This window comes from Haliaeetus albicilla, chromosome 17, assembly GCF_947461875.1.
Source record: "Haliaeetus albicilla chromosome 17, bHalAlb1.1, whole genome shotgun sequence".
Classification (NCBI taxonomy): domain Eukaryota; kingdom Metazoa; phylum Chordata; class Aves; order Accipitriformes; family Accipitridae; genus Haliaeetus; species Haliaeetus albicilla.
The window spans coordinates 17589601-17604967 of NC_091499.1; the positions used below are offsets into that span (position 1 = coordinate 17589601).

Consider the following 15367-nt stretch of genomic DNA (forward strand, 5'->3'; position numbering starts at 1 on the left):
GCCTTAATTTAAAACTTTTAGAAGTCCAGACAAAAAGCTATTTTTGATTACTATTACTATTTTTTTTCAAATCTCATGTCAATGACTACTTGGAAACATTTTAACTACTACCATTTAAACTATATTTCTTGCCTATGTTTTCAAGTAGTAAATTCCATAATAAGTTCATTTGTTTCTGTAGACAACCTCTGTGAATAGCCCCTCACTAACAATGAACAAGAGCTTTCCAACTTCTGTCTTGTTTATACCTCTCAATATTCCTTCTGTTGTTTTATTTCTAAGGCCATTTATATGATTTTAATATAATTATAGCCAGGAACTTTCAAACCTCATCTCTTATTAGTGGTTTCCTGGTGCCACCAGCAGTGGCATGATGATATTGCATACTTATGGGCAGCATCATTCATGGTTAACCTAGAAGGTATAGTCAAGGTTAGAGAAAAAATAGTAGCGCAGAAAAAATTACTCAGGGTAACTGAAGAATTTGACTGAGTATTCAGTCTCATCTTGGACTGGGTATCTCAAACTACTGAGATATGATACCTGCATGACTGCAGTGATATCTTCATCTTTACTTAGGACTCTGAGGTGCTGCGCTTCTGATGTTCAGAATGGTAACCTCTAAACATTTCCTGGGTTTTATAATTCTCAGACCTTAATGTTAATAAAATTATTCTCATATCTAAACCCAAGTAACATATGTCACTACTATTATAAAAAAAATCCTTAAAAGGCACAAAAAAGTCAGTGAATGTAATAGTCCATATTCAGGATTGAAAAAAACCCAAACAATATAGATTTTGTAAATCAATCAATTTTGTCAGGAAGAGCAAATTACAAAGCATTTTAAAGTCTATTTGTTGAAATAGTATTGACTAACAGAACCAGAACTGATGAAAGTAACAGAGAACCCAATTTAGAAAAATATTGTTCAAGTTTTGGCTTGGTCCAATCAATTTCATCTGTCAGTGGAAGCTCCTAAACTTTATTTTCCCTCACAATGCAGTTGCCTGGATGTTCCTGGGAGTTTCCTATAAGACATGGAAGGTTTGTTGTACAAACTGAGCTGGCATGTATAAAAGAAAAGGATGTTTACAGAAGGAAAGAGTGAAAGGGACTATAAAACACTGAAAGGAAAGGAAGCAGAAAGAAAAAAACCAATACACGGAGAAGTGAAGAGGGGATAAGTCTATTTAGGAAAGGGAAACAAGAAGAGGGGTAGATAAGCAGAAGAGAGTAAAGGACTGAATGAAAGGAGGATATGTAAAAGGATAAAGTTTGTCTATCTAGATACAATCAGCAAACCTTTGATTTCTCTAGTCAACATGTAGACATGTGACTGCAGTGTAGACAAGATGAATTATGACCCATCTTAAAGATTTTTTTCTTCTAAGACAAAAAAAGCCCGATAAAATGAGAACCTGTATACCGTTTTCTCTACAATTATCACCATCAACATACATTACTAAATATATTTTTGAGCCTATTAATGCTTTTTGTGCTATGGATTTATGAAGTTGTACTAGCACTGCACAGGCTCCTTGTCCTTAGATAGACACTTTGAGAAATAATAGTTATATGTATACATTTGTCAGGGAATTAAGATTAAAAAGTAGAAAACAACACTGGTAAATATCAGAAAAATAAATGAAAAAATTAATGCATTTATATTGTACTCAATTTCTGCATTCAAAAATTGACAAAAGATACTACATTGCTGAATTAATTTTTCTCCTCCCCACCAAGAATCATCACCTTATGATCATTATATCTTTATTGTAAGGGAACAAGCCAGTTCCAATGACATTTGTTTCATTACTCACATGAGCAGAATTTGGTATTGGGAAAATAATGAATCTAAACTCCCTTTTCCTCTAGAAGAGTACAGGGATCAAATTAGCTGATTTGGATTAGTCTATAGTGATTAGACTGCTCCTTCAGCACACAGTTTTACAGTGTTAGTTATTTTCAGTACAGAACTGGAGCTAAACCTTTTTGCCATGTACTTGCCAGCATAAAACATCCTAAATTCACACTGGTGGGAATTTATTCAAAGATGTTCTTCTTGCTTTTACAATCAGTGGTGGTTATTTTTTTTTCTGTCTGACTTGTATTACAGCGGTGGCCTGTGGTGCTGTTAGTCATACCTGCAAAGCACTGTAATTTACCACAGGAAAACTAAAGAACCCTTAGCAGGAGAGCTGGCGCATGTACTACTATCCTGTCATTTTAGCAGCAGGGAATCCTAGTCATTTTTAGCTGACCCCTTACTTTCACATAAATCAATGTAATAAACATAACTATTTTACTCATAGGCACAATCCAAGGCTTAAAATTCTCATGACAATTTATTTAAAAATATAACTCTCTTATGTCAGTGTAGTGTAAGAATATTATCACTTTCTATTAAGAAATAATGGCACAATTAATAGGTTCATTAACCAGAAACACATACAGCATTGTGACTATAAAACAAATCTAATGTTTCTGCATTGTTATAACTTTATTACTATTTATCTTTCTGAAAACAACTGTAATGTTTACTCATAAAAGGGTAAAGAAAATATATTTTATCTTAAGAGCAGAAAAAGTGTATTAAAAATAGTATAAGGAAATATACATGGTACTGACATAAAAAACCCCATACAACACTGATGCAGGGAAATTAATGCAAGGAGGGATTTTTTCCCTGGACTCCAAGACAGGCAGGATTGGGCCCATGCAGAAAAGGTCTTGCTATCCCTCAGAGATTTTTTGATGAACAAACAAAAATATCTCCTATGCTTTCCTAACATTAGCTTGATTAGGAATCCACCTTTAATAAAAAAAACTTTGAAAACCAATCTGGGACTCTAGTAGCTTTGCAGAATATTTATTATAAAAAATAAAGTTTATTTCTACCTTTTATATTTTAATCTCTGAACAAGCTAGATTTTTCTGAAACTAGTAAGTAGTCATTTTCTTTGTTCCTGCACATATGTAAACTGTTGAACCATTTACTTTAAGCTAATAGAACTTTTTTATATTTTAAATTTATTATACTTAAAAAGCTTTTGTAGAAAGATAGGATTCCATTTAAGTAGATACATTACCCTGTGCCTGAAATACATTCCAGTCAGAGTATAATTCAGCAAGTTGATGACAATGCTGGCTCCAAAAGAAAGGAGGAGACCAGATTGGACAAGAATGAGCTAACAGATTGTGCAGCCCAATTCTGTCCCTTTGAGTGTGATATATTGTTTCAAGATGCTAAAAACCCATACTTTCTCAAAGCATATCTGTTGTGCTGGTTTTCCCATTTTCACAGAATCCTCATTATTAGTACTCTCTACTCTTTTCAAAGCACGTCAGACTCAGACCATATGCCACTGAATAATGCTTATCAATTGTCTAAAATGCCCAATAGAAGAAAGATGTGCCAAACAAAAGAATCGTGAAAGTTATGAAGTCTTTTACAAAAATAATTACATATTTCACATCTGCTACAGATGTTAAGTGAAATAAAAACATCTCCTTGTTATAACTAAATGTTAATTTTTTATGACACACTTTTGTGTCATAAAAACAACATCTTGTAGAAGGAAGTTGAACTTCTATAATGAGTGAAACACTTAGAAATCATTCCTGGGTACCCTCCTGATCTTTAAAGGCAGAAAAAAAAGTCATCTTATAAAATTATTTTTGATGAAGATTTGACTTATACTCCAGAACTCTCCCACACAAGACAAGATGCCTAAAGCACCTCAAATAAGACTGTTGAAGAAACATTTTAAAATATGGTTTAAACAGTTGAGATATATTATTAAAACATATACATTTAACACTAAAAATCTCATCTAAAAGACAGCAATATACCTATTCATGACACAGACCAGATACTTCTATTCCTGTTTTATAGCACGACATTACCTCAGAACATTAACATGGAGATAATAGGTTATTTGATTTAAAGGTTAGAGAAGGAAAAGTAATCTTTTGTCTTTGCGACAATTCTTGGGATGTTTTTTTCCCCCTTTTTTTTGCTGTTGTTTTTTTTTTTTTGGTGTTTTTTTGTTTTTGCAATGCAAAACAGAACTATATGGTAAAATTTAATTCACTTTCATGCATATGTCTATGCATATTTCCACATAGTGTACAAACACATATACAAATCCATAATTAGTGCACACATGTTTATACATTCATGTCTCTAAAATTGCAAAATCAGTATGGGCCTGATTCATTCTTTTGGAGTCAATGAACATCCTTCATTCAAGTGCCCTTGAATTTAGTGGAAGCTGGCTATTGCCTGGTATGGATGCTATTGAATATTACAGTAGGTATGTTTGTGCTGAAGGATTTTAGTTATTTCTAGAGGTTTCATAAAGAACAGTCTTAACAAGATGCAGATGTTAAAACGATGCACAAAGCAGAATGCAAAAATCATTGTGGTTAAAGTTAAAACTATGTACATGGGTACATTTCTTCTCTGTCCTTGCACTGTAAATATAAAAAAAAATTATCCAAGTATCTGGCCAGGGAATAAATTTCTTAACACCGCCCCCCCCAAACCCAAATAAGAAAACACCCTGCTTGTTTGCTGGCGAGAACTGCATTCTAGCTTCAAACAATAAACAATAAAAGTACTTTGTACTTTTGTTTTAGGTTAAAAACAAAAAGCAGTAAAAACATTAGAGAAAAATAAATAAACTGAAAACTTGATTCTAATAAATTATGTTGTAAAAAGATTGCAACATCTGCCACCACCACAGATGTAGATGCAATTTCTGAAAGAGAAGAACTTGTTCCTCGTTAGTCAGTCCTAATGTAGAGCAATGTAACTGATCTTTACCCAAGCTTACCATCACAAACTGGTGGCACTGTCTGTTTCCAAAAGGATAATCTGAGCTGTTGTCCCTTTTAACAAGATAAGTAATGGGTCACAAGCTTGAACATGACAGTCCTGGCTGACAGCTCCAACTAGAATTTCAGCTAGAAAGTGTATATTTAAAAATCATTTCATGATTATATAAAAAAGCAGGGTAAGCATAAGGTTTTCTTTTTTCATTGGCATCAATGAACAATATAAAGAAATTAAGAATTACTCAATTTACAGGGGCAGGCTTCTCTTTGACATGCACTGCCTACTAACATTTCTGTCATGATGCACCTGTGCCTCCTAAGTATAACTAGGATGATCTTTAGAGTGATGTCTACTGAAGAGTCCTTGCAACCACTGCAAATGGCAAGGAAGGCAGCTTCAGCTGCTGCTTCACTCTCTGGGGAAAAACAAACTGTGTTGGGACTGCAAATCGTAAGAGGGATAGAGAATTGTTTTGGAATGTGTATGGACAACGTGCCTTACAGAAAAAGAAAAAACGCACCTCTAAGGCTCTAAGATAGGTAACTATTCTTTCTTCTTCAAGAGACTGCCCACTCATACTCTACTTTGGGCAAACTGTGGCAGTCCTGCTTAAACCCTGAAGAACGTCTGCACATGCTATGCATATCATTTGGCAAAGGTAGGGATGAGCTTTGAAGTATCAGTTACAACTCTCAGTAAGTAGGGTATTTCAACATCATTGGAGGCTTCCTTGCTCAGACTAAACTAGACATGAGGTATTTGAGTGGACATTTCTTCATAAAAAGCATGCACATAGCCTGAAACTTAGTTGGATAGAATCTATTAAACAGATCTAACTACTGTTGTGCAACAACAGGTCCAGTAGAACTGGAAAACTTATCAGTACTAGAAACAGCAATTTTCTTCAAGTGCTGTTCACTCTTATGAAGACTGACTGCTGTCTCAACTTTCTGAATACTGTTGGAACATGGGTATGAGCAGGAAACTGTACGTGAGACATGAAATTCAAGGAAAACATCGAGGAAGAACCATCTCCAAAACTGGATGGAGCTGTCTGTAATATATATTTTCAGTAGATGGAGGTGGAACAAAATTCATTCTTGACTGTAATTCAGTTGCACCTGTTAGACTACTGACTCGTTTGAGGGAAAGAACATCTTCTATGATTCCTCCATGATCCAGGTATGCTGTTGTCTACTTTGCTGGCAACAGTTGAAGGGTTGTTTCTGTACATCATTTATACATACAAATATGTATTCCAGAAGCTTCATACAAGTTCATGTCCTTTGAAATATAACTGATTGAAATATTGTCTGAATTTGATACTTCGAGCTGGGTGGCAGAGATGAGGGTTGATTTGCCTGTTATCTGAGAGTACTGTGAAGAGAAGTAGTCTGGAGTTTTGTGAACAGAACCCTTCACATGCTGCAAATGAGAGCCTGGTTTGGCACTACCACTACAGGGAGAATCTCTACAGAGAAGATTAGGGAAGTTAAGATGATGGCATAGCTGATAAATAGGTAACAAAGATCCAGTATTGGTGTCTCCCCCACAAGGCCTGAATCTCTCTGTTACAACCACTGAAAAGCTGCCATGCAGGGTAACAGAAAAATCACTTTTAATGACTGTTAAGAATCTGTGTCTACCTCAATATCAGTCTTCCAGATGTTATTATGGATGGCATTGTTTACAGCAATTTAAGAAACCTTATGAAGTCTACCCACTGGGAAGCTAATGTAAACATAGACTAACATTCGGCCATCATGTAGCAAAACCAATTACACCGTTAAACAAAACTAACCAATGAGTTCTCAAAGGAATCTTATGTCAGCCAAAGTTAGTATCATACAAATAAGGCTGAATGAAGAAAAATACCAAGGCCTGTTGTAAAGCTTGTAAACTTTGCATACACACATTTGTGAAAAATCTCTTATATCTCAACATACTTCACAATTAAAAATTACAAAAAGTCATTTGTCTGTAAGTTGCCCTAGGGGAACACTGGTTGGCAAAAAACAAACGTGGAAAACTGACAGGCAACAAAAAGTGTTGTTTAAAGGCAACAACAATTTATTTCTTCTAACTGGTCCATTTTTATCCCATATGGAATTGAGAAACACTTGAAATATTTAGGCAAGTGTTTAAGACAGGGAATGCCTACTATAAAGTAGGGAATACCTACTATAATGTTCTACTTTTAATACTTAAAAATGCTATAGCAATACAGAGAGAATTCTGCCCATTTCACCTCATCCAAGCCTGACTTTACTATAACTTGAACTTAGAATTTTTAAATTAAAATTATTATGGATAAAGAATTAAGCAGGACATACACTATGTATGTAGCACTACTATAGCTTTGTCCTTTGCTTGAACGTCAAATGTAACTCAGGCTAATCATGCTCATTTAAAACACAAAACTACAAACTGGTCCCATAATTAGCTAAAGAAATGTCCACTTGAAATTGTGGGTACTTCAAACACAACTGTGTTCTGCATAATAGTGGTAAGATATAACAACTTAGGACTTAATCCTCAGTCTTTTACATTTACCTAATCAGAACCGAGTAACTTGGTAGGTATCTTATGCTCCAAACATTCAGCTTATTAATTCAAATACAAATCATATGCAAATATTATTGAACTAATAAATGCAAAGTCTGCTTGTCCTTGTTGGCTCCTCTTTCAAAACCTTTAGAGGTTTATTCTGAAACACATGAAATTCAAAGACTCCTAATAGAAAACCCTTCTCCAGCAAGTGAAGACGCTTCGGTTACAGTTCTTTTTAGGATAGTAGTGGCTCACAGGACATGAGGAAGCTATTCATATTAATGCAAGTCACTTAGGGCAAGCTGCATGTTGCATATTCTAATTGTAGGTGAGATTACTACAGTAAACTAGCACAAGGTACTAGAGTACACTACTACTACGTAGTAGTTTTGCTATGAAATGTTTCTGTTATGGTCAAGAAAAAATTAAATAGAGGTTATACAATTAGAAAAGCAGCATTAAATTGTCACATGTTTTAGTACTAGTAGTTCATCAGCCAAGACATCCATTTTCTCTTTTAAAATCCATCTGAAAGAGGAAGGTTACAGATGTTATGCTTTATCTCAGAAAAATCACACTTTATTTTTTTGCAAAGAGCAAACAAATCAAATAATCTTATCTATAAACCTATACTTTTTGGCATATAATTTTTGGTATACAATTATATAATTAATCATAACAACTGTTGCTATGTAAGTATTCATACAATATTCAGTTTGGATCTTGTATTTATTTATATTTGGCCCTATATTATCACTGAAATTCCTACGCAGAAGGTCTGCAACTGTTAGAAAAAGCTAACTTCCAAAATCTAAGAAATCTGAATATCAATCAAAAGAATTGTTCTGAAGCAATGATATACTATAATCAGGACCATTAGTCCAGAAGGAAATAAATAATTCTGTATTCAGAGCAGGTGCCAAACTGAGTGCAGTAAATAAAATCTAGTACACATTTTGAAGAATGCAGATAAAAGAGAATATTGAAAAATTGTTTAGTATTTGACTCATTCATGTTTTGCAATAAATGAAAGAAGGATTTTTTTGAGAAGCAATATAACAAAATGTAATTAAAGATTATATTGCTTTAAAAATAAAAAAATTAAACCTTTACTCCAGCATTGCTTTACATCTGAGTGTTTGACTTTGTAATCTTTATGTTCTTATAACAAAGATACTGGCAGAAGCTATCTTATTTTTTATTTTAAACATTGATTTATTTCATTGATATGCAAGACTGAACCATTCCTAAATGGTTGATTCTGCAGTACATCTATCTATATACATATATCTATAAGAATATAGATGGATAGACACATGTATATGCATACACATATATATACACACAGATATATATGCATATAGATAACCCTCTAAACATAGTTATCTCATGAGAAGGATGATTTTGCTCCTAAAACACTGAAAGAGATTTGGTTTAAATTCCAGCTCAACATCTATATGTCACAGATTCCCAGCTGTAAACTTTGGAGAACACTAGTCCTCTTTCTTTTATTCTTTGTCTTATCTTTGTATCAAAGACTTATACCATGTGATATATGTTGTCTGGGACAATGGAAGTAGCATTAATAATAGATATGCAGGAAAAACAAAGATAAAAGAGTTTGTGTTCGAAAGTTCAGATCGTGCAAAGAGGCTTATATAGTCTTAATGCTGACACCAGTTTTAACACATATTGAAATTTAGCATATGCATAACTGTTTCAAGATCTACCCTCAAATGACTCTTTTCTTTTAGATGTATTTTCTTTTCAAACAAACTTCAATAAAATAGAAGCAGAGCACAAATAATGCGGGTTAAATGATTCTACCTCTCTTTCATCCATCTTCAGCCATTGTTTGGGATCATCCTCGGTGGCTAGGAAAGCTATCAGATCTAAGGCAGTAAGCCTTGTCTGACGTCTGGATGACACAAAAATAAGAACAGGCTTGGCTGGAGAATGACTCCGAATTGCTGTTGAGGAAAAAAGAATTTGAGAATTAGGCCCTTTAATGACAAAAATTATAGAGTTTCTCTTTGCAATACCTAGACAGCTGATACACCTCTCCACAGGTGATATACAGGTATGTATACTTGGTCTCTATTCTGCCAGATAGAACTGAGGTGAGCATACACCATCTCTGAATCAAAGATCATGTAACTACACTTAGCTGAGTCTGAGTTAATTTGCCCTGCTACTTCAGTGATCACTGTGAGCTAATTAAGAGAAGAGGTTAGGAAAAAAAACCCACCAAAACACCACAAAACCTGGACAAGCTTTCTAGACATCAAAGCTTGTGAATTTCTCTATCTCAGCCTAATAAGTATGTTATGCTTTTTTCTACCCTATTGGGATATGTTGTCTCAGGCTAAGTGCCATCAAGGTCCAAAACTTGCTTTCTGAGAGCTCAGACTGCATAAACTCATGTCTGCCTGCAAAGGATCACTTCAATCTACCAAAACTAGAAAAAGTAAAAAGGGTAGAAAGTGACTTTTCAATAGCTGCTGTGAAAGTGGGCATTATGGTACAAAAGAAGTTTGTTTCTGTTGTTTACTAATTAGTCTGATATATTTAAACTAATTATGTTTTACTACTTTTAAAAAAAGCATTTTCTTGCTCAGGCCATGCTTGAAAAATTTCAGGTTGCAGAGAAATTTTTATGGTCTCAGGAATAAGTATTGCCGTGGAAATGCTAATATAACCTTGACTATATCACGTCAAACAAGTGGGGAAAAAAGCCCTCAATAAATCACGTGTACAGATTTTTTAACATCAACAAGCACTAGAAGTATAAACAGTTGTATGTAGAATTTCAAATACTCTAAATCGCTTAAATCCATTTGTGTGTTTTTTTAAGTAATTCTCATTCTAGCAATTAAATTTATGCACTGTTAATTTCTGAAAACTACTTCATACTATCCACCATCACATATTGTTCCCCAGTTCATGAATACTACTGAGCATGTGCTCCTGCATATACACACACTATACAGTTGTGATATTATTGAAATAGGATAATTCATGTGTATTTATACCTTACAACTATATATGCCAATATATCTATATATTTTAAAAGCCCAGCATCTAATGGATTTTTGTTGCTTCAGGAACAGGTGTGGCAGAACAGCCCAAGACAGATTTATTGTTCATTAGTGTTTTTGTACAATGCTCTTGTGGAGGTGTAAATAATCTGAGCTGTCAAGATTGGTCTCTAGTCCACAATCAATACTTTGCTTCTGTCATAAGGCTAATTAAAGTAGCTAAAAAGTCACCTCACAAATGTCACCTCACAATCAACAGCAGTTCACATTACAAAATTTATTTTGGAGGTTATTTTTAATTGATATAATAAATATTCCTTATGTAACCGAAACAAAACATGTTCAAATAAAATACGAGAGTTTTTCTTAAATCTATCCTGCTTGCCAGCTTTGTTAAGAATAAAAAATTGAAAACAGAAGCCTTTCTGGATGCACTACAAATTTTGAATTTTATGGTTATTGCTTTGAAACTAGAATTATAGGAGGTTAGCCTGACTTGCAACTTCTGTTCACAATTTTTTTAATGCTTACATACAGTGGTCCATATGAAAATACCTCAGCAGATTAATAATATGAATGATTTTATTACTTTCTAAATTTCAAATATTTTCACACAAATGTTTCTTTATGGTGTCAAACACTAAGAGAAAACACATTTTATTTCCCCTTCATTAGCACTAATTTTATTCTTCTGGTCTAAATACATTACATTCCTCTGTTATATGTTGCATTTGCAGCAAACTTTATGTTTCAGACAAATAGCTTTGAGCCATTAGCAGAGCAGATTCCCCCTATACATGCCAAGAGTACATACAGTAACACATGTTGTAAATGTGCTGCAAATGAACTGTGTAAAGTGCTCAAAGTCTTTTTTTCTTTTACAGAAAGAATGAAAAGGTCTAGGAGCCTGTTGCTTACCCTGAAATGCAGGTTTGTTCATGCTAGCCATGCGAGGACAGTAATGCTGGCCGGGAAAGCCCTGAATGTGCACCTCCAGAGGAACTGGGCGTACTGATGGACGGAAGTTGAACAGACCCATCTACAAGAAAACATTTTCTTTCAAGTTTGACCTTGAATTATCCTATAAACTGCTATTTTGTTTTTCTGCAGCACAAATACATATCCATCTTCTGAAACATTTTTCATACCTGATTAATATTTAGCCAGTCAGCAAGGTCTCTGGCATTTGCTAAAGCAGTGGATAAACCAACTACTCTTACAGGCTTCTCTGTGTGAGATGAGATGAAGTTTGTTCGAGACACAATGACTTCCAATACCGGGCCTCTCTCATCGCCTAGTAAATGAAAAGGCCATTGAAAAACAGAGAAAAAGAAAAGGTTCAGATGTCAGAAAGTATATTCACGTCATAAGTACCAGCACACTTCTTCAAATTTAGCAACAATTCTGATTAAAAACAACAAAACATGCTCACCCAGCAGATGGATCTCATCTATGATAAGAATGGAAACCTTCTGAACATAGCTTCTGTTCTGCCAGCTTCTGCTGACACCATCCCACTTCTCTGGGGTAGTAACAATCAGGTCAGCTTGGGCAATAGCTCTCATATCAGGAGTCACATCTCCTGTCAACTCTACAACCCTGTAAGAAAGATGGTGGCTTGGCTTTACAAAGGTTTAGAACATCTTAATGTTCAAATATTAACTCCTAAACATTAAGTCTTAAAAGAGAGAAGAAACAAAATTAAACAAAGCCATTTTGTTTCTGGTCAAATACTTCTAACAGGATTTTCAAAATTGTTTTAAGTAAATAAACCTGTCTGTTTTCCTAGTAAATACCATTCCTTAGCAAAACCATTTAAAAAGAAGAGGGTGAATGAGAGTCCCAAACCATCTATGATTAATTTTTCAAAATGAAGATAATATAAGAATATTAGTATGATATAATGTGAATCATAACATCCTGTCATAGCCAGGATGAAAGCTTTCTAGGAATCTACCAAGTTGCTGCCTACTGTTATGTATAGATCTCTGGTTTGAATAACAAGGCTAGATTGCAGTGTATCTGCATTTGTTGGTGAAGTTCCATTAAGACTGCAGCAGAAATTATCCTGAGGTAATTTTTTGGGAAGATAGCAGAGTTTTTCCAATTGTTTGCCTTATTATCCTTTCAAGTTCTACAAATAGCATTTAAGATGATCCATCATTTTAGACTGAATATAATGGATTTTTTACATTTCTATGACACATTCTACATTCACTTGAACATCTAATAAAAATTCCTCTAAGTAATGTATATCTTCTGTTCAAAATTTCAGTCACAAGTAATAGAGTAAATTTCAAAATGGAAATATTACCTGACAATATTTTAAAATTATGAAGCAAATAATTTATCCTCATAGGCTATTAAAATAGCAAAAAAAAAATAAATTGCCAATTAATAAGTCACTGCTATGGTAATAGCGGGAATCTCACTGGTAATTTCAGGTACATAGAGTAGCACCTCTTTCTTTTGAAACCTGTGGTGTGCTTTGAGCTTTAACTTACAAAAAAAGCTATATATAGGAAAGGAAAAGGCCCTAAATAATCCATCCTATGGATATAAGTTTTAACTCAAGAAGGTATAATTTTGGAAAGCATCAACATGACTGATATACCTTATATGTCATAAAGTAATGGCTGAACTCCAATACCTGAGAAGATCATCAAGAAATTAATGTTACCAAGGAATAAAATTATATCTAATTTATATATATATGAAGGACAATACATGAACAGTAGTATACAGTTCATGCAACTCCTATGAGTTCCTTATAGCTGAGGTTTCTAAAGAAAGCTTATTTTGGCTTGCAATTTCAATTTCCAAGGATACTGCATAGAGAAATCTGAACTTCATATTTGTTAAACTGGCAAGTAATGAGAATGAAAATAGCTGGGTATCAAAGTGTATCCCTTTTTTAGTTTTGATTTTGCTATCGCAATGACTATTGATAGCATTTTTTATAAGTACTAGAAATTTGAAGGATAGTATACAATGAAAACCTATTTTGAAATACTCAAAAGTATTCTGTAGATTTTATTCATACTTGATGGGCTGCTCTTTTGCTTCTAATTTCTCTGATTAGGTAAGGAGAAACATACTTTTTACCAAGTTTTTCTTCAATCCTAACTTTCCAGTCCTCAATTCTTTCACGAACGAGTGCTTTTAAGGGTGCAATATACACTGCCTGCAAAAGAAAAGTCACAAAAACAGAAGTTAAACAAGAAACCTTTATTAAAGTGTACCTGCAAGGAAAAAAATTATTTAATACTTGTGAGATTTGAACATACTCATTATCTATAAAATGATTAAGGCCTGGGTTCCTTAAATGACCTACAACAGGATTATATTTAGAAGACTTAACACTTGAAAATACTGCTTTGTTTCCTTAGCCATTAACAAGCAAATACATTAAGAAAGAGAAAGAATAGTTTCTTGAAATGGAAGTATTTATCACACTATTTAATATCAAACCCCACTTATATAAATAATGCCATTTTTTGCCAGGACTATAAAATCTGCAAGCTAACATTCCAGAACAGAAATAATCAGAATTTCCAGCAAGCAATATCTTACCTGATTTCTAGTTATGTCATTAAACTATTAAAACATTAAAACATTACCAATTAAGTTAAAAAGCTGATTATTTTAAGCAAACTGTCACAATATTTTCCTCAAAGTAGCCTGCTGTGCAGGAGGGAATACTCTGACATGTAGAAACAATATTTATTTACAGATTTATGGTTAAATATTCTGAAGCTTTTGAACATGAAGAAACTGCTACATGAAGAATTCACATCCATTCTTTAAAATGTATAGCCAGGTTTTCAGCTTTATTAAAACCTAGAAGATATATTCCTTTGAGAATTGGCTATTTTATATGTCTAATAGATAAGCTGAAAATGTATGAATGTCTTGTTTACCTCACTTGGACTAACAAATTACATGAAGATACTGAAATTTCAAAGATGAATAGGGAATTTATGTACATGATTTCTGTTAATTTCAAAGGTTATTCTTTGGTTAAATCTCACATTCATATAAAAATATTTTTTCCAAAGACTTTAAAGCTAAAATGTGGTTAACTAAGACAAGATGGCTAAATCAAGATACAGATTTATATTCAGTTTGAAAACAAAACTCCAAAAGCTGAGTTGTTCAGCTTTTAGGCAATTTGAGAAATAAAACACAGGGGCAAGTTGGAACAGAAAATTGGCTTGTAGTAATTAATTGCAACGTTTTTGTTTAAATAAGAGAGAGACTGGGCTAGTTGTATTCATCTGGAGAACTAATAGCTATAAAACAGTACTACTGCTAGTAGAATGAGATTAAAGCCAGAAATGCAGGTAAGTACAGAAAAGGAAATCCAGCATGCCTGTATGTCATGTTTTTAGATTTAACTCTAGTTGTACACTGATTAATATATAAAGTTGAAATAAAAGCATAATGTACCTAATGCAGTACCATTTTGCATCCAGACAGGTATAAATTGGATAAAGCAAAATTCAGTTTGCCCTAGTCTTTTTCTAGGCTTTTGTATTGCTGAAAACATGCCTACACAAAATGATTCCGGTAAACCTATTTTACAAACCTTTGATGTGGGATACTTGTTAAAAACTCTAAAGATGGCTAACTCAGCTGCAACAGTTTTTCCAGAACCTGTAGGTGCTCCAAGAAGAACATTACAGTCTGTGTGATAAAGCGTATGAAATATCTGGGTCTGAATAGGGTTGAAGTGTGTGAATTTGTATAGGACTTCATATTCCCGATGTCCCAAGGCTGTGACAGGCAAAGGCTGAAGATCCAGAAGCTCTAAAACCACAAAATAATCATAAGTGCACGACAAGAGATGCCATGACATAACACAGTTTATTATGAAGATAAATATATTAACCAATACTTTAGTGGAAAACAACTTACACTGGAAACTGTTTTACTT

At 33.7% G+C, this 15367-nt stretch overlaps 1 protein-coding gene across 1 annotated transcript in view; it reads right to left on the bottom strand.

Annotated features, from left to right (window-relative positions):
• The window catches only part of ASCC3 (activating signal cointegrator 1 complex subunit 3), a 283091-nt gene that overhangs the window by 58853 nt on the left and 208871 nt on the right, over window positions 1-15367 (bottom strand). Inside the window, exons 25-30 of the mRNA XM_069804940.1 lie at window positions 15020-15240; window positions 13530-13615; window positions 11864-12030; window positions 11580-11725; window positions 11350-11470; window positions 9221-9363 (exon numbers count right to left, since the gene is read on the bottom strand). Of these exons, the coding sequence (XP_069661041.1) occupies window positions 9221-9363; window positions 11350-11470; window positions 11580-11725; window positions 11864-12030; window positions 13530-13615; window positions 15020-15240 (884 nt within the window). The remainder of the gene's footprint in view (window positions 1-9220; window positions 9364-11349; window positions 11471-11579; window positions 11726-11863; window positions 12031-13529; window positions 13616-15019; window positions 15241-15367) is intronic.